This window comes from Podarcis muralis, chromosome 18 (assembly GCF_964188315.1).
Source record: "Podarcis muralis chromosome 18, rPodMur119.hap1.1, whole genome shotgun sequence".
NCBI lineage: Eukaryota > Metazoa > Chordata > Lepidosauria > Squamata > Lacertidae > Podarcis > Podarcis muralis.
In genome coordinates, this window is record NC_135672.1 from 9,661,847 (window position 1) to 9,681,506 (window position 19,660).

Genomic DNA, 19,660 nt, shown 5'->3' on the forward strand with positions numbered 1-19,660 from the left:
TAATAATTTATTATTTGTACCCCACCCATCTGGCTGGGTTTCCCCAGCCACTCTGGGCGGCTTCCATAGAAACCAAAAAACACTAAAATATCATACATTAAAAGCTTCCCTGAACAGGGCTGCCTTAAGATGTCTTCTGAATGTCAGGTAGTTGTTTATTTCTTTGACATCTAATGGGAGGGCGTTCCACAGAGATGGCGCCACCACCGAGAAGGCCCTCTGCCTGGTTCCCTGTAGCTTTGCTTCTCGCAATGAAGGAACCGCCAGAAGGCCCTCGGCGCTGGACCTCAGCGTCTGGGCAGAACGATGGGTGTGGAGATGAGCAGAGGATCCCTTCCAACTCTATGCCTCTTAAGAAACAAACTCAGGGCTAGTGATATTCATGGACTTGTGTATCCCAGGGGACATAACTGCTGGAATTTTTGTTACCCGCCCCAACTCTATTGAAAAAGGGAAGGGAGAAAACAGGCCAAGAAGTATGTTGGCGTTTTTTTTTTTTTGTTTTTTTTTTTTGTAAGGAACAGATTTTATTCCAATTTCAAACAATTTTTATTTCAGGAGAAAGATATGAAAATCGATTTCCATCAGGTACTTCTAAACAACAAGGGTCAGCACCCAGCAGACGAGAGAAACTGATGGATTTCCGGGAAGGCCCCGATCCTGCCTCACAGACTGGACAGAAATAAAGAGAGAGACAAGGACGGGGGGCCAAAAAAATTGATCCCGGGCCACATGATTCAGAATCCCTTCCCACCCACCCCTGCAACCCCCCCCCCCCCCGTCACGCGTTAAACATCACATGCAATTTTCAAAATGACGAAAAGGTTCCCCCACCCTCCCTTTTAAAAACAGCATTTTTTTTTTAATATATATAGTAGTTTTCTTTCTCTTTAAATAGGATGTTTAAACGTTTCTTCTTTTTAAATCAGGATCTCTTATAATATACAAGTATAACCAAATAATTTTTCACCACACTTGTTAAGAGAGTCTCTGGTAACTAAAGGGGGAAAAAAAAAGAAAAGTATGGGGGGCATTGGCACAAACCATAAACGCTTAAAAAAAATTTACACACACGCACACGCACACACATACATACAGAGAGTACTGAGTTACAGACTTGAACCTCTGTTGGACTCAAAACCACCTTTTTGCTTTCAGTGAAGCGCAGTACAAATTAATGGCCAGAAGTAGGGGGAAAGCATTTGTTTTTTAAAAGCAGTTATAAAAAGCAAAACAAAAACAGTGTGCAGGGGATGAACTAAACATGCAACTGAAGGCAATGAACAAACAAGTAATTCTTCGCTTCCGGGAAGGGGAAGGGAAGAAGTAGAAGGGAGAGGGGTTGTTTGCCGGAAGGGCTGATCACAAGGAAATGGAATGATGGCGGGTGTGTGTACTTTTTGACAATCCTCTTCCTAAAAGGAGGTGAAGGGGTTCGAGAGCAGGCGCCTCTTTAGTAGGACTTGGGTTTTTTTTTCGTTTAAAGTGCACTGTGATCAGAACTTGGTCAACAGGTTGCTCCTTCATCTCGGCTTTTTTTCCTCTTCCTTTTTCGAGTTTCTCCACCACCACCACACGCGAGAACTCCTAGGTCCTTGGGCCTCTGGCACATCTGAAACCCCAAACCAGCTCCCGTCGGGTGGGCTGGGTAAAGAGGGAGGGCGCTGTGGGATGGCTTTGGCACATCGAGAGCAAGCGATGACCGGGCTTGAGGGACGGGTCGCCCGTTGCAAAAGCTGGTCCGTAAAAGGAGGCTTCGCAACAGCACCTGTGTCGCTCGCAAGAACCAACATTGCCTTCACGACGAGCGCCTCCCGCTCTGTCCTCGAATCTGCGGCATCGCCCAACGGGCATTTCTCTGCAGAGGGCCACCACCGTCCGACAAGCCAAGCCGGGTTCAGGTAGGGAGCGCCGCCCCCCAAGAGAGTCAATACGAGAGACGCTAAGCTCAAGAAACTGGCTTCCTGGCTCCTAGATTTCTCAGGTACACACGTCCAATGCCTGCAGCGGACGTTGCAGATGGAGGTGTGCAAAAGACTCCAGGCGGCGAGAGGAAAGCCATGGCACGTTTGCAACTGCAGAACTTCCCCTTGTAGAGTTGGCAAGATGACAAAAACGGACACGGCCGTCCTGGCCGAAGCAGGAAGGCCCTCCCCTCCCTCACCGTTGTCACTCCCCACCCCCCCCAAAAAAACCCACACACATTTAGACAAAATCAGGAATGTTATTCTAGAAAGCAGAGGCTGCCATGCCCTTCATCGACTCAACAGGACCTCTCAGCGTGAGCGGGATTCCTTCTCCGTCTCCCAAGTGAAGAACTTATCAGGTTCATGGTGCTGGGTGTGCGAGAGAAGCCAGGAATCCCCTTCCAAAAAACCAAAAAGCAACGAAACAAGAAATACGGCTCACTTCTGCTTCCTTCTGTAGTGTTTGGTGACGTGGAGCAGACCCAGAAAAACCTGGAGGCAGCACTCTGCGCCTCAACCCCCCCTGGAATGCTGCAGGTATCCACGTGCAATTAGGGTTTTTTAGTAGTGTCGAGAGAAAAATGCAAAAAGAAGTTTACCTAGTGTTGCCCTAAGCGACGTTTAAAAGCACGTTTGACACTCCCTTTGCTGGCCCAACCCGGCCGTTCGGAAATACGTAGACGTCTCAGGCTGTCCTCCGTAGCTTCTGAGAAATTGGCTGTGAGCGCTCCTTGAAGCCACATTAGTGTTTGTCTTTACTTCCTCGCATCCAGAGGGGGCGACTTAAAAAGCTCCCCTGCCCTCTCGAAAACGTCCCTTGCTCCAGCCCCGTGGCGATTCTCCTTCCTGGCGAACCAGCAAAGAATTTCTCATCGGGGTTGGCTGTGGGTTTTTTGGCACCGTCTCCTGCCGGCTTCACAAAAGCAGGCTTTGCAGAACACGTTTTGGCACAAGAGAGTCCAGAAGCGGAACCCCTTCCTCTTGCCCCGCTTCGAAAAGCTGAAACCGCTGTCTCGGCCAAAGCAGATTCGCCGGTTCCGCCGCCGCTGCAGGTGGGCTCCCCACCCCCAGAATAAATACCTGTGCAACTGCTTCCGGTGGAACAAAGCTTTTGGAAGTTTAAGGGGCGCGGGAGGCTAAGTAGTAGCTACCACTCACACCTGGCAAATGAGGCGGCAATCGGTTGCAGAGAGCTTCCGACTCTTTTCCTAGAACCTTCCAAGATAAAAGCAGCAGCCTCTGCAAGCCACAAAACCTAGTGGATCCTTCCTCGTTTGGATTAACCCTGAAGGATCGACACTTTTTTTGGGGGGGGTGTCTTACAAACCCAAGCGGTTGTTGGCATGTTGCACACACTCATACGGGCGAGAGAGAGGAACTAGGAGAATGAATCACAACCTCAGATCTCTCTCTCCCAGCCCAATGCAGGGTCCGCTCCCCCGCCGTGCGACACACGCCGAGTCCTCAAGGAGACTCCCTACGGCGAGCTTACTTTTCTCTTAAAAAGAGAATACGGCAACAACAACGTTCAGGCACTTTCCCTCCCCCCGCCCCCCACCCCCGCAGGCTCGTTAGCTATTGCTCGGTTTGTAAGTCTATGAACAACAACAACAAAAGTACGGTGTTATGATGTAGCAAACTATATATAGTACAATAATTTAAAAAAAAGAAATCACAGTCTCAATATAACTTTCATAATTGATAAGGAAGGGAAGAGAATCTATACTAAGGTGGTACAAAAAAAAAAGAGGAAGGAAAAGAGATAGCTTGGGGGTTTTTTTGCACTACTGTTAAAAGAGACAGAAGCTCCTGTTCTTCCCAAGGTGTCATCCAGGTAACCCCCCAAGTCCTTTTTTTGGGCAGGAGACGCCAAGATTCCCGGGCAGAAAAGCAAAGCTGCACCCGAGGAACCTTACGGCACGCGAGGCGAAGGTACAAAGGAGCACCCAGTATCTTCCACGGCCAAGCGAGAGAGAGCTTGCCAGGCCTTGGCCAAAATGCCTGCGGACTCCCATCTTATCGCTGGAACAGAAAGGAACAGTAAGAATTGGCTAACGCAGAAGGACAGAGTCCGAGAGGAAGGCTCGCCTGGGGCTGTCGACCAGAAAGCGGGAAATTAACAAAGTGCAAGAGAGAGAGAGTGGAAACGTGTCCCCTGTTGGTTTTTTTTAAACTGTGAAATAAAAGCACATTTGTTTGTTTTTTAAAAAAAATCATCATCATCATCATCACCAGCTATTCTGTGGAGCAGACAGAGACTCCATGATGACAAGTGAGCAAACGAAACGAAACGAAAAGAACCCCAAAGACCTTGCCACTCCACAGATCAATTTGCAATCATTACATCATTAAAAATCAAGATTCTTTCCCCCCCCCCCCTGTACAATTTTTTCTGTTTTAAATTCACGGGGTTCTCTCGTCTTTTAACTTTCTTCACAACGAAAGGTCTCCCGAGGATACCTGGGGAGGGGGGCGGGTGGGGGGGCGGGTGGGTGGGTGGGGAGAAGAGGGCAGGCAAATGAAGGTCAGACTAGGTTATATTCCTTCAAGTTGAGCTGGAGGATGGTGTCCTTGACGGCAGCAAAGACAAACCGAATGTTTTCCGTATCTGTGGCACATGTGAAGTGAGAGTAGATGATTTTGTCGCTGTCGGGGTTTAGATCCACAAACATCTTGAGGATGAACTCCCGAGCCGCCTGGGCGTCTCTCTGGGGGCCTGAGGAGAGACAAGAAAACATGGGATGGGGTTGGAGACAGAAAACATGGGATGGGGCTGACGTACCAACCACCCAGGAGTGGCAGGCGAAGTTGACAGAATATGCAGAACTTGCCAAATTGTCAGGGAGGATCCGGGACCAGGAAGATCAAAGATACCAAAATAATGGGAGTAAATTTATTGAATATTTAAAGGAGGATTGTAAAGAGGTCAAGACACTAGCAGGATTGACATAATACCTTCAATGTATAATAGTACTAATGTGAGAATGATGTGCACAATAGAAAGAGAGCCAGTGTGGTGTAGTGGTTAAGAGCGGTAGTCTCGTAATCTGGTGAACTGGGTTCGCTTCCCTGCTCCTCCACATGCAGCTGCTGGGTGACCTTGGGCCAGTCACACTTCTCTGAAGTCTCTCAGCCCCACTCACCTCACAGAGTGTTTGTTGTGGGGGAGGAAGGGAAAGGAGAATGTGAGCCGCTTTGAGACTCCTTCGGGTGAGTGAAAGCCAGGATATCAATCCAAAAAAACTCTCAATATACCAATTGCAGGGAGGGAGGGGAGTCGCGACTCGGCAGAGTCAAAGGGAATGTATGGCATTAATATGGTTTGTTGGAAAAGAATATGTAAGGAAAACAATAAAAATTTACTTGGGGGAAAAAAGAGAAAACATGGGGTGGGGACAAGGAGGAAAACAACTGTTCCAATTAGGAGATTCCCACTCATGTTTACCCTGGTGTCCCCCCAACCGCTGAGATTTGAGAGGCGGCAGTATTGCTTCTGGTTTAACGGCACTGCCGAAAATTTAATCACCGCCTGGGTGTTTCGATTGCTATGGGTCAATTTTAACGGCCCTATTTGCAAACCGAGATTTTATAGGGATAAACGCAAAGGGACTGGTGGCTAATGTGGAGGAGAAGCGAGATAGGCCAAACTGATGTGTACGAGCTGAGCACCCCTCAACACTGTCTCCCCATAGCAGCATCCCTGACCACCGGTCCCGCTAGCTAGGGATGAGGAACTCGGTCCAGGAGTATGCCTGATCCTTTCTCAAAGCCATGTCAAGATGGTGGCAATCACCACTGCAGGGGCATAGTTTTCAGAAGCACCCCAACTCCTAAGGGGATTTCGTGGTGAAGAAACTGATTGGTTCCTACAGGAGGGTGTTTAAACCGGCAGGGCCCCATGTACCTTGGCTGAGGTATTATGACATAGGTAGGCAAACTAAGGCTCGGGGGCCGGATCCGGCCCAATCGCCTTCTCAATCCGGCCTGCGGACGGTCTGGGAATCAGCGTGTTTTTACATGAGTAGAATGTGTCCTTTGATTTAAAATGCATCTCTAGGTTATTTGTGGGGCCTGCCTGGTGTTTTGACATGAGTAGAATGTGTGCTTTTATTTAAAATGCATCTCTGGGTTATTTGTGGGGCATAGGAATTTGTCTGAGGGACAGTCTGAGGGACAGTGGACCGGCCCCCTGCTGAAAAAGTTTGCTGACCCCTCTTGCAGTTCAATTATGGCCTATTCAAGAGATCACAGTCAGAATCCATTTTCTTGTAACTTCAAGTCTGTTTTAGAGAGACTGGTAAGAGCGGGGTGCTGCTGTTTTTTAAAACACAATTGTATCTTACCATCAAACTCTGGGAAATAGTCCACGAGATGAGAGTACATTATCTTGTCTTCCAACAGATCCTTCTTGTTGAGGAAAAGGATGACGGAGGAGTTCTGGAACCAGGGATAGGTGATGATGGTCCTGAAAAGGGCTTTGCTCTCCTCCATACGGTTCTGCCAGGAGAAAAAGAGGGGTTCGAGGTGTCACGGTTGCAACAAGGTAAGAGATGGTGTGTGTGTGTGTGTGTGTGTGTGTGTGTGTGTGTGTGTGTTGTTAAAGCGTAGAGAGAACAGGCATACTTTTACACCAGGCGCCCTCAGTTATGGGCCACTGGTACCACCAGGACAATGAAGAAACAAGGGCCGAGTACAAAGACTTTGCCCAAAATCATATTAAAACCTTATCTGGCTTAACGTGTCAAACAGGAGATAGCCAATGCCCAGCTGCTCGCCTTTTCTGTTATCGCCACATTTTCACCTGTGCCCGAGATTTCACCTGTAACTACTTTCAAACTACAGCGGTACCTCGGGTTAAGTACTTAATTCGTTCCAGAGGTCCGTTCTTAACCTGAAACTGTTCTTAACCTGAAGCGCCACTTTCGCTAATGGGGCCTCCTGCTGCCGCTGCACGATTTCTGTTCTCATCCTGAAGCAAAGTTCTTACCCTGAAGCACTATTTCTGGGTTAGTGGAGTCTGTAACCTGAAGCGTATGTAACCCGAGGTACCACTGTATGCCAGTAACGTTTAGCAAATAAGGAGTTGTGCAATCTCACGCAGGTCAGGGGAGCCAGTGTTGCAGGACTACAATTCCCATCATTCCTGACCCCTCTAGGCTGCTGGGGATTGCTAGCATCCTAAAGGCCATGCGTTCCCACCCCTGCCCTAGTTAATTGAGAGAACGAGAAAGAGAAAATGCAGGTTTGTGGGGTTCCAGGGAAATTTCAAATTGGAAAACGTGCGCGGTATTTCAATTATTTTTTCCCCAGTTTGCATCAGAAAATTTTCCAACGGGATCTAAATGAGTCCATTTATTTTACCTGCATTTAGTCAATGAAATGTAGAGCTTTGAAACAACCAAGCTTACCTAACAGAGTATCTGCAATTAGCACCCATTCATTTTGACAGATGAAAACTTAAGGAATGGGAGATTTTCCACCCCACACGATGGGTAGGAGATACTTTTATTGTCACCCCGCCACCCCCGCAAAACGTTCCCTCTCTGGGGTGATGTACAGTAAAGCCGAATCGCAAATTAAAAACATGAGATTCAAATAGGTAAAAGGTAAAGGTACCCCTGCCCATACGGGCCAGTCTTGACAGACTCTAGGGTTGTGCGCCCATCTCACTCAAGAGGCCGGGGGCCAGCGCTGTCCGAAGACACTTCCGGGTCACGTGGCCAGCGTGACGAAGCTGCATCTGGCGAGCCAGAGCCGCACACGGAAACGCTGTTTACCTTCCCGCTAGTAAGCGGTCCCTATTTATCTACTTGCACCCGGGGGTGCTTTCGAACTGCTAGGTTGGCAGGCACTGGGACCGAGCGACAGGAGCGCACCCCGCCGCGGGGATTCGAACCGCCGACCTTTCGATCGGCAAGTCCTAGGTGCTGAGGCTTTAACCCACAGCGCCACCCGCATCCCTTGAGATTCAAATAATCTGATCCAAATACAGATTTGGAAATCCAGGACCAGCAGAGAGCAGAACACGCTCCTGCCAAATGGCTGAACGCAGAGAGAGAGCTAAAACAACCTTGGTAAAGGGCTAACAACTGCCGCAGAAAGCGGAGAGTGCTATTTCTTTCTCAAATTCAGGCCCTGCGCTACAACCAAACCTGCCAAGGCAACTAAGTATGCCAGCAAGGTTTCAAAACCAAACTCCTTCCATCTCACCCTGCTCCCTGTCAGGGGAACGATTCTAGAAGGCATGCTAAATTTGGAAGGAACAGTAGCCCCATTTCCTCTGACCCAGGCGAAATCTAGTTTCCCCCAGGGGTGCGCATAATTTCATCCAGTTTCTGACAGTCTGCAGACGAGTCTACGGGCTCCTAGAGGGAGTAGGGAGGAAGGAGGGAGAGAGAGAACCGACTCAAAAGCGCGGTCGGGCACATTTCAGCCTTGCGGAAGCTATTTTAGCAGGTTCCAGAGACACACCAACAGGAACCTGGTGCAAAATAGTGGCTTGGCAGGGGAGTAGAGTCCAGGAACAGCATGTGCACTCAGACTAACAATTTCCTTTCAGCACAAGAACTGAGTACACAGTCCTTTCACACTCCCGGGTCCTTCTCCTCTCGCCCTTGCTCCCACAGCTTTCTTCATTTCATCAGTCCAACCGAGAGGAGGCCGGGACAGTTTTTTGTTCCCGCTACTGCTAAACACAGCTGGAAGACAAGAACCCTCGCAGCTCTTCTGCAAATCACCCAGCAGTGGATGGGGTGGGCAGCTGGCGCCACCAGCGGCTTCTGCCGACCCCCAACTTGAGAGCAATGGCCGCACAGAAGAGCGGGCAACTGTGCCACGTGGTCCCCTTTCAAAAACACCCCGCAATTAAAAAACTCCTTTTAACAGGGATGCGGGGGGAGATGGAGGCTTCCTGCCGCAGTTACATCTAGGCCACTGCGGTGTATGCTTTAAAGCAGCTGTTCTGATAGAGCGGTCCATCGGCAGTCAGGTTTTCTTCACTCCCAAAGTCTTAAAAGGTAAAGGGACCCCTGACCATTAGGTCCAGTCGTGGCCGACTCTGGGGTTGCGGCGCTCATCTCGCTTTATTGGCCGAGGGAGCCAGCGTACAACTTCCGGGTCATGTGGCCAGCAGGACTAAGCCTCTTCTGGCGAACCAGAGCAGCGCACGGAAATGCCGTTTACCTTCCCGCCTATTTATCTACTTGCACTTTGACGTGCTTTCGAACTGCTAGGTGGGCAGGAGCAGGGACCGAGCAACGGGAGCTCACCCCGTCATTGCGGGGATTCGAACCGCGACCCTCTGATCGGCAAGCCCTAGGCTCTGTGGTTCAGACCACAGCGCCACCCGTGTCCCCCAAAGTCTCTAGCCCGGGGCAAATTGAATAAGACACGAAAAAGCCTACTGTGATGCGTTAGGAAAGCCCTGCTAGGCTACCTTTACTAAGTAGCATTACTTGCAACTTGCAGATCTGTTCGCGTGGACATTGCCCTCTGTTGGAAGTTTTGTCCTTCTCAATGCACCCACCAGTACCAGCCGGGTTTCACCCCACTTTTTTCCCCCCAATAAAAGGAAAAGGAAAATTTTAAGCAGTGCAAGAAAACAAAAGCAGAAACAACTGGTGTCAGGCAAGCGCCAGGAGGGCTCAAGCTATGCCTGGCTGCCAAAGCTGTGTTACGAGTGTGTACACAGGGCTGGTCCCTCACCCTTTCATGTGCAAGGAGCGTGTACGGCAAGGCTGGGGGGGGGGGGAGAGGGAAGAGCCACCGACAGTTTGCCGAGACTTCAGTCTTAGAGAAATCCTGCACCCTTCCAGGACCCTCGGAGCTTAACACGAATGCAGGGAAAGCCTTCCCTGCCCCTCCTGTGGGGCACAGATGGTCAAGTCGGGAGGCCTAGTGGCCACCCCTGGCCCACACCCAACGTTTTATTACTGCTCGCGCTCCTCCCTGCACAGATGGGAAACGAGACGTCGTCGCTGCTGCTCCTAGCACAAAATGAGAGGTTGCCGCAGACATCTGGCACCACGGAGAACTCCGAGGTGCCCTTTCATTTTGGACGGGAGGGGCACCCTTTTCGGTCTGCAGGAACCACTTGCCAAGCAAGAGCACGTCACCCTCTGCAGCACCCCCCCCCCTTTGCAAGTTTTGAGGGACATGTATAGTATTTTGGGGGGTGGGGGGGGAGATGGCTCCTCCCTGGAGAATACATTCAGAGCCAGCACACAGACACACACCCCTCTCCCTCAAGCAGATCAGTTCCCGAAATGTCTAGCCAGCCAGGGTGAAGAACGTGGCTCACTGCTACTTTAGGTGGTTGGGAAACAGACAGATAAGTCCTGGCCCACAGCACACCAGTGGCTGACAACCCCAGACATTTTAGAAACAGTTCCAGAATCTGCAAATGCACCTTTCTGCCACTGCTGGGACCACCCAACGGCCACACGCCGCCCCTTACGTGCTACGAGGGCTTGTGCTTACCTCATTATCCGACTCCACCAGAACTTGGTCATATTCACTAAGAGCTACTAGGAACATGATGGAGGTTACGTTTTCAAAGCAGTGTATCCATTTCCTCCGTTCTGACCTCTGACCCCCAACATCCACCATTCTGAAAGGGAGAAAAAGGGCAGGTCTTCTTTAACACACACACAAACACACAGCCCATTAAGTTAAAAATGCAATACGCCATTTTATACTTGCTTTTGGGTTGGAGGGAAGAGAGAAAAGACTGAGCAGGAACAAGTCTGAGGTTTGTTTGCTCCCCCCCCCCTCTTTGGAAGACATCACCCCTACCCCTCATGGGCCAAACTGGACATGTGGACACGAGGAACCACCCAGCAATGCCCGACAAAACCATGACATCAAGTGATGCTCGTCGGGGCTTCAATGCACCACACAGGGTTTCCGAGGAGCGCTGAACAGGGCTCTGAAGCACCGCTGATCAGCAGGGCTCGACCGCACTGTCTACCAGCTGGAGGGCGGTGGCTTCAAGCCTGTTTTCTGCAGGAATCGGTTCTCCATGAGAACTGTCAAAGGCACTTCCGAGTACCTGCCCTCTGGAACTCCCTGCCTATTGACACCAGGAACTTCCACTGCACTCTTTTTCAGTGCCTGCTAAATACATTTTTTGCATAGACAAGCCTACCCAGATGTTGTGGAGCGTTTTCATCTGTTTTCAGTTTAGTTTTGAACTGTTCGAAAGTCTTAAATTATTATCCATTCATTGTATTAAGAATTTTATTGTTTTGGAAAACCGCTTTGAGGTTCTATACAAATCAAGTGGTAAAATCAAGAGGTGTATAAATTTTAGGAAACTAACTAGCACCCCATTAACCACAGGCAACAGGGACTATCGGTATTAGTGGTCAGGGAAAAGCCTAGACCAGAACTTTCCAAGCTGTGTGTTGTGGCACGCTAGTGTGTCAGTTAGGTGTGTCGCGCAAACGCTCCCCACGCTGGAAAGGGTTTAGTTCAACCTCTGCTTTGTTAGTACAGTGGTACCTCGGGTTACATACGCTTCAGGTTACATACTCCGCTAACCCAGAAATAGTGCTTCAGGTTAAGAACTTTGCTTCAGCATAAGAACAGAAATCGTGCTCCGGCGGCGTGGCGGCAGCAGAAGGCCCCGTTAGACAAAGTGGTGCTTCAGGTTAAGAACAGTTTCAGGTTAAGAACGGACCTCCAGGATGAATTAAGTACTTAACCCAAGGTACCACTGTAAAACCTAATCACTGTGTCACGAAATGATGCATGCCTAAAAAGCGTGCCTCCAACAGGAAAAGTTTGGAAAGCTCTGGCCTAGAAAAAGAGGCTTCAATCGATTGGGGGGGGGGGGACCACCAACAGTTGCTGTCCACCCGATATCAGGAGGAAGGGCATTCCACATGTTAAGAGCTGGTTTCAGAGGCAGGTGTGTCTCGGAATACCAGCTGCTGCAGAACCAAAGTGGAGACTCGGTGCTTGCAGGTTCCGACGGCACAATCTGGATCTTCAAGAAGATGGGTCTTTGGCCTCACCCGGCTGCAGGGCTTTTCTTATGTACTTGGCACTGCACCGCTACAGATGGGTTGTGGCGGTGGCTCAGGGTTTGTGGAGAGCCTTCAAAGACGCAGGCCACACCTAGCGTGGTCTCCTCACGGGGGAGAACCCTCTCCTTGCCTTTGCTCCTGCCAACAGCACGACTTGTTGACTTGGAAGAGGGAAGAAAGGGTTGGAAGCAGCAGCAGTGTGACAGACTTTCCAGAAGCCTGCTAACTCAATGCCTTAACTGAGCTGGGCTTTCATTTTAAATGGAAGCAGCTTTGGGGGGAGTATGTGAAACGTAAAAAAACGCTCCGAGGAAAGAAAGAAAGAAAAATGCCACTGGAAGTTACCTGAAGATAATGTTCTCTAAGTCAAAGGGGTATTCTATGATCCCAGTTGTCGGGACTCTGACCCGCAGGACGTCTTGCTGGGTTGGGAGGTACCCTGGCAGGGCGATACGATCCACGTCGGTAAGGTAGCTGCAAGGAGGAGGTGCAGGGGAAAAAGGAGGGAGGGGGGAAAGATGAAGGTGGCCTGAGCTTGCTTGCCATGTGTAGCGCTCCTGCCCTGAGAGCCTCAGCATTTTGAGTATGGTACCTCAATTATTCCACTCCTGGGGGGTGTTTTTCCCCCAGGGGGGAGGAAGAGCTGCATGCAAAATCCTCAGGAATCCTGTTCAGCCCTTGAGATTCAACAAAGCCCACCACCCGCTTTTCCGACATTACCTTGCCTCTAATTGTATTACCGTATTCTTTGCCCTGTAAGACTCACTTTTCCCCTGCTAAAAAGTAAGGGGAAACGTGTGTGCGTCTTATGGAGTGAATGCAGGCTGTGCAGCTATCCCAGAAGCCAGAACAGCAAGAGGGATTGCTGCTTTCGCTGCACAGCAAATATTTTTTTTTCTTGTTTTCCTCCTCCAAAAACTAGGTGCGTCTTATGGTCTGGTGCGTCTTATAGAGCGAAAAATACGGTACATTTCTAAGCGTGCAGCTTCACGCCTGCAGAGCAATCTTCCTTCTCATGGGTCCTAACGCTCCCAGGACTCTTAGAGTCTACCCTTGCCATGCCCTAAAGGAATGCTTTTCTAAGTCCCTGGTCCACCACTCCTTAGAGCAGATTTGCAGGGAAGGAAGAACGAGCCACAAAGGAAGGAAGCTACGGAAAGAGTTCAGAGCCCTCCCTCCTGCCCAGGGGGGGTGGAGTGGTCCATAATTCTGAATTGAGTTCCCCTATAAGCTGGCACCAGCATTCTTCCTTCCGACTGTGAAGAGCAAAACGGTGGCACAGCACCTCACCCCATTTTATTACGCCTTGGCTGGATGGGGCAAGCAGCTAAGGTGCATGATTCTGAGGATGCTCATGTTAACCTCTGCTTATAATCGTGGGGGGTGGGAAGGCTCTGGAAGACTAAACTGAGCTGCCAGCCCCTCTCTTCCACTGGATCAAGCGTTGGGCAGGAGGCAGATTTGGAGCAATAAGCGTTTCTGAGCAATACTGCACTACTCCCATAAAGTTTAGTTCTACAGGCATCTTCCTCACAAACTTAAAAACTATCAGATGCTGCAGCTTCTACAACACTATTACATCTACATCTAAACATCCACACCACAATTCCAGGCCACCTTCCTCTAATGTTTACCGCCCTGGAGAAGACTACAAAGCAACTAAGCGGCTTGTTACTTCCAGATTATTCCCACTACCTGAGATTTCCACCTCGTAGCTTCGCCATTCTGAAAGCTCAGGGAGGGCAGGACCGAAAAGAAAATACTCATTAAACTTCATTTATAGCACGTGCCTAAAGAGACTGCAAGGTAACTAACAGTGCAAAATCAATTAAAGCCACATAAAATGGGTTTCTAAAGTCCGCCCCCAGCCCCCACAACCAGTAGCAAGAACTACAACCAACCCCCCTTCCTCCTTGGAGCAGTTTGACGGCAACAACTAAAACACGAAGTTACTTTCTTTCCTCCTGGCCCCCATCCACCCCCCCACCAACTGTCAGAGGCACAATTTCATTTAGGGAGGGGAGCCCAGCGACCCAAAATGACGCCGTGCAGCTGCAACCGTGCTGAGAGCCGTACAGAGAGGACGGCGAGCTCTTACTATTTAGCAGAGTCGGAGAGCTGGTATTCTCGCCGCCGGTCGTAACACTCCTGGATGCCCGGGTCGTTCCACAACGTCTTAATTGCACTTATGTAGGGCTGCTCAAAGGACGAGACCTTTTCTACGTCCACTTCCCGGATCAGGAGTGCGTTGGCCTGCAGCGCGGCGCGGAGGAGAAAGCAAGAGGGGCTTAAAAGAGGCTGACCCTGAGGACCCTCCTCCCCGCCTAGCATGTATCCCATTCCACCTCCCGCCTTCCTTTACTGCTCCATAGCTGGAGATCCAGTCCCGGCTGCTACAAATCCATTCTGGCATTGCCTGCACAAAGCAAGTAAATTTATACATAACATCTTTTTAACAAGGCCACAGCTTTGGGCTTGTTTTTTTTTTAAATGAAGAGCAGTATGTACTATATTTACTCAAGTCTAATATGCGCCCTAATTTTTGCAATGTAATTTGGCAAAAAAAGGGGCGTGAATTAGACACTACGAGCAAATATCGCCCAGTCCTAGTGACCTCTCTCCTTTGACCAATGGGCTGGGGTGCCGCTGCACTGCTCGGTTTTGCCAGCCCCCTGCAGCCTCAGCGTAGCTTGCCTGCCCGCCCGCTGGTGCCTTGGGCTCCGCTGCAAGGCAAGGCGCTTGGCCGCGTTTGGGCAGCCTGAGAGCGCCAGCCATGAAGCTAGTAAAATAGGAGGCAAGTTCTCCCTGCAAGATGGCCAGCCTGGAGGTAGAACCTGGCCCGGGCACAACCAATCCGCACCTGGGAGAACTTTATCTACTTGAATGTAATGCGCACCCTAACCTTCGCAATGTAATTTGGCAAAAAAAGAGAGGTGTGCATTAGACTCGAGTAAATACAGGTACAGCAAATAATCATTAATTGAACTACTACGTCAACAACAACACTGTTACCAGGAAAGCCTTCGACCCTGCCCCTGGCCACCCCACTATTCAATAATGTGCTGTGTTTGTGCCCCACCAGGCACAGGGTAAAGGAGACTGGTGAGAGACAGGGGTTCTAATCCTCTCAGTCATGGAGCTTACTGGGTGTGGCCAATGTCCCTCAGACTAACCTACCGCATAGGGCTGTTGTGGAGAAATGGAGAGAGGGAGAACCATACATACCACCTTGAGCTCCTTGGGGGAAAGGTAGGATATAATGTTAATAATAATAATAATAATAGGTAAAAAAGGTAAAGGACCCCTGGATGGTTAAGCCCAGTCAAAGGCAACTATGGGGTTGTGGCGCCCATCCCGCTTTCAGGCTGAGGGAGCAGGCGTTTGTCCACAGACAGCTTTCCGGGTTATGTGGCCAGCAGGACTAAACTGCTTCTGGCGCAACGGGACACTGTGACGGAAACCAGAGCGCATGGAAATGCCGTTTACCTTCCTGCTGCAGCGGTACCTATTTATCTACTTGCGCTGGCATGCTTTCGAACTGCTAGGTTGGCAGGAGCTGGGACGGAGCAACAGGAGCTCACGGGGATTCAAACCACTGACCTTCTGATTGGCAAGCCCAAGAGGCTCAGTGGTTTAGACCACAGCGCCACCCGTGTCCCTGTTAATAATACAGTCAAACCTTCCCAAACGCCTCCACTTTCGAACGTTTCAGCTCCCAAATGCCGAAGACCCAGAAGTAAGTGTCCCGGTTCTCAAATGTTTTTCAGAAGCCGAACATCCGATGTGGCTTCCGCTTGCGTGCAGGAAGTTCTTGCAGCCAATTGGAAGCCACGGCTCGGTTGACAAACGTTTTGAAAGCCGAGCGGGCTTCCAGAACGGATTACGTTCGACAACAAAGGTTTGACTGTAATAATAACAATAATAATAATAAGCACACACAGCGCTTGAACTATTCTGGTTGCTCCAGGTGTGATGCTGGTCCCTGAACATTCGACACCCCGGGGGGTTTGATGCAAGCACTTCAAGGAATCCTGAGCAGCACGCATGCCACTACAGACAACCAACATTGTGACAACAGGGGTGGAAGGCTGTGTGTATAGGCTAGGATGCAGGAATGGGAGCTGCATCGTTTCACCTTGTTCTGTTCATACTTGTACAGGATCTTCAAGGTCTCCATGGCCCTGATCATCGACTGCATGGCAGTGAAGATGTTCTGGTAGACCAGCTTGGTGAAACCCTTCTTGTCCTCTTCGGAGTAGCCCGAGCCATGGATTATCCGCATCTGTTTAATGAACGTGCTCTTCCCGCTCTCCCCCGTGCCTGGAGAGTAAATAGGTGGGGCAGGGTGAAAGGGACACAAGAAGACGACAAGGCAGTCAGCGTGGGAGCATCACAAAGGGAGCAGAGCCAGCGCTGCGTTACGACCGACAGCAAGCAGTTTGCTTCCACATTCAACTTCTAGCAACGCCTCACTGCATATTACTCGGGGGGGGGGGGGGATATTAAACTGCTGCTGCTTTGTTTCCCCAGCCTGTGAAGAGGAGGAGCTGCTATCCCATCTCTCACTCCTTCCCCTTGACAAAAGGAACATTTTATGGAGGAGAAAAGCTGAATTTTATTCCTAAATCAGACTGTTGCCATGGTGAACCTAGTGTGTGTATGTGTGTGTGTCGACGCGTGTGATGGGTGGGGGGGAAGCATTTTGCACACACCAGTAGCACAATAGCTATGGGGGTTTTTTTGGGGGGGAGGAATCTAGCACGGCCCGTGAAAGTGGTTCTGAGACCTGGTATGGATGTTCTGACTATGACTTGGGTTGGATCACCATCTTTCCATTGCACAGGCAGGCACAAAGGAAGGCTGACAGCCAATTAAACCATTTTAATCATCTTCTGGGTTTTGAGCACCCCACCTTAAAAAAACAAAACCTAGAAAGAGAACACACTTCCAATTTGCGTCTGAAAATGGCTTCATCTTCAGAAGGAAGGGGGGCTAAAAACCGTGCTCACTGTAACCTGTAGCTTGGCTGCTGTTCGCCGTCAGAACAAGAGGCCAGCTTTTTAAAGATTTCCATGCCCTATTACAGTTACAAGCCACAACCAGGTACTTTGTTAACCCAAAAAGAGCTGGTGTAACCTACTGGCTTAAGAATGTAAAGTGGGAAGTCCACTATTATAATCTTATCTCAAGGTATTTGTTACGCCAAGTGGCCGGAGGGGCAGAACCCTGAGTATTTGTGGCACAGCCTGGTGCTTAAAAATTGATTTTTGCTCAAATGTTGGGACTGAGGCTGCAATTTAAAGTGGGGGTGGAGAGGGAGAACCCCAGCTTTTGTTGTTGCAGGGGAAAATGGCACCCTGGCAGACAATTACTAAAAATAAATCCCTACACTCACCCACCTTAATAGGCCTAGGAGACTAGTCATCTACAATAAATCCTTGCCTCTTCCTTGTCAGATCACTCGGAAGTGGCTTTTTCAAGCTTTTGTACTGAGTGCTTTCAGTTTTCTTACGGGCAAAGCGTTCAGCATCTCTTCCCATCCACCCCTACAGAATCCTAGGCTTGAAATCTTAAAGCTTCCCTCTCCTCCTAGTTCTCTGATTCAATCTGTCACCAAGTGGCCAAACATAGGCTAGAAGTTTCTACGTGTTAGAGCAGTTCTGGATCTGACCAAAGGCCCACCCAGTAAAACACAGTGACTAACCAGATGCCTAAGGGAAGCCCACAAGCCTGAGGACACTAGTGCAACACACACACACACAACTCCCCTCCCTACCCATCTAAGAAAACAAGAGGCACCACGCAACTCAAAGCACTTAATAGCAGCTGCATCCTCACCAAAAACTCCTGAGGCAGCTCAGAATGTTTAAGAACCAGAGCAACCAAAAGTCACCCGCCTAAAAGTTAACAGAGACATCTTTACTAAAATGACAAAATTCTGAAGAATCTTTTGAGTTAGCAGTTATCAAAATCACAAAGCAATCTGCATGAAAAAGCCATTTCTGTCTACAGTGGGGGCTGAAAAAATACTTCCAAATCTAATTAGCCAGAATCAAAACTTTATGAGACAATATCTTCTCTGTCACCCCTTTAACCCACTTCCCTCCCCAGAGAGTCACCCTTGCATAAACCGAATAATCTGAAGCAATTACTAGGCCACAACATCAAATTTTCAAGCTCATGGGTTCAGAGTAGGTCTCATAATATACCTAAAGAGGGATTTGCTCCCCGCCCCCCAGCCCACGTGGGCTACCTGCGGAGAGGAAGCCTTCGCACATTGAGCCTGGCATGGTGGTTTTCCTGGAGCCGAGAAACCTGCACCAACAAGGCAGGTTCATGGATTGGCTTGGGACCCAGGCTCCTAAATAAAGCACCTTCCCCATCTGAGATGCTACGATCAGCAGGTGAGCAACCTTGCAGGTGATGCCACCACTGGGGGGCTGCCTGGTTGGCAGGGCCTTCTCTTTGGCACCTCCCAGTTTGTGGAATGCCCTTAGACTTTCAAGAGGAATTTAAAAACATTCCTCTTTATGAAGGCATTCAAGGGCTGCAAGGTACTGTTCCTGGCAACCGTGGCTGAGATAATGCGATTGCTAAACTGTTTTTAGAATGCACTGATATTGTGAGAGCTGGACCATAAAAAGGCTGATTGCCAAAGAATGGATGCTTTTGAATTCTGGTGCTGGAGGAGACTCTTGAGAGTCCCATGGACTGCAAGAAGATCAAACCTCTCCATTCGGAAGGAAATTAGCCCTGAGTGCTCACTGGAAGGAAAGATCCTGAAGCTGAGGCTCCAATACTTTGGCCACCTCATGAGAAGAGAAGACTCCCTGGAAAAGACCCTGATGTGGAGGGCACAAGGAGAAGGGGACGACAGAGGACGAGATGCCTGGACAGTGTTCTTGAAGCTGTTAACATGAGTTTGACCAAACTGCGGGAGGCAGTGGAAGACAGGAGTGCCTGGCGTGCTCTGGTCCATGGGGTCACAAAGAGGCGGACACGACTAAATGACTAAACAACAGCAACAATTGCCAACCTGGACTCCTTTGGGTGGAAGGGTGGAATATAACTTTACTAAATTAATAATAAGGCAAACACAAAAAGCGATTTATTTTTTTGCCTCAGACACCCACAAATATTGTGTGGATTGGGGCAAGATGGGGGGGGGGGAGCTGCATGCCACGGGGGCAAGCCCTGAAGCCCTTCTCTGCAGGAGTTAAGATGTGCAGAGGGCGCGAGCCAACAGGAAATCTATGAGCCACCTTAAACTGGCGTTCACCACCACTCTGCATAACCAACAGTAACGTGCGCTTGAACATTTTATATATTTTTTCCACTGCTTGTTTTCCCACAGAAAAATGAGTTTCTTATGTTCATTAGCAACAGCGGATGGATGTCGATTACAAATAAAATATTAAGCAAACTTGGCAGCTTGCAACTTTGTTGCTTCGTTTACTAAATACAAAGAAAACAAACGTGTTAAATTGGGTCACTCTAGGGCACTGGGACATCTCCCTTCACAAACTGGGAGATTTCCCCAGCCGCTCGATTACCCAACTCGAATCACCCTAAGTTGCACCGGGGAAATTTTCCCAATTCAGAAATTTCCGGAAAGTCGACACCACTGGCCACTGGTTTCAATTGCTGCAAGACAAACGCCGCTCC

At 49.5% G+C, this 19,660-nt stretch overlaps 1 protein-coding gene across 1 annotated transcript in view; it reads right to left on the reverse strand.

Annotated features, from left to right (window-relative positions):
* Positions 1 to 4,340: 4,340 nt before the first annotated feature.
* Positions 4,341 to 19,660, reverse strand: part of GNA11 (G protein subunit alpha 11) — a 28,003-nt gene continuing 12,683 nt past the window's right edge. The window contains exons 2-7 of the mRNA XM_028713383.2: positions 16,131 to 16,315; positions 14,094 to 14,248; positions 12,341 to 12,469; positions 10,446 to 10,575; positions 6,311 to 6,464; positions 4,341 to 4,683 (exon numbers count right to left, since the gene is read on the reverse strand). Coding sequence (XP_028569216.1) covers positions 4,493 to 4,683; positions 6,311 to 6,464; positions 10,446 to 10,575; positions 12,341 to 12,469; positions 14,094 to 14,248; positions 16,131 to 16,315 — 944 coding nt within the window. The 3' untranslated portion in view covers positions 4,341 to 4,492. The remainder of the gene's footprint in view (positions 4,684 to 6,310; positions 6,465 to 10,445; positions 10,576 to 12,340; positions 12,470 to 14,093; positions 14,249 to 16,130; positions 16,316 to 19,660) is intronic.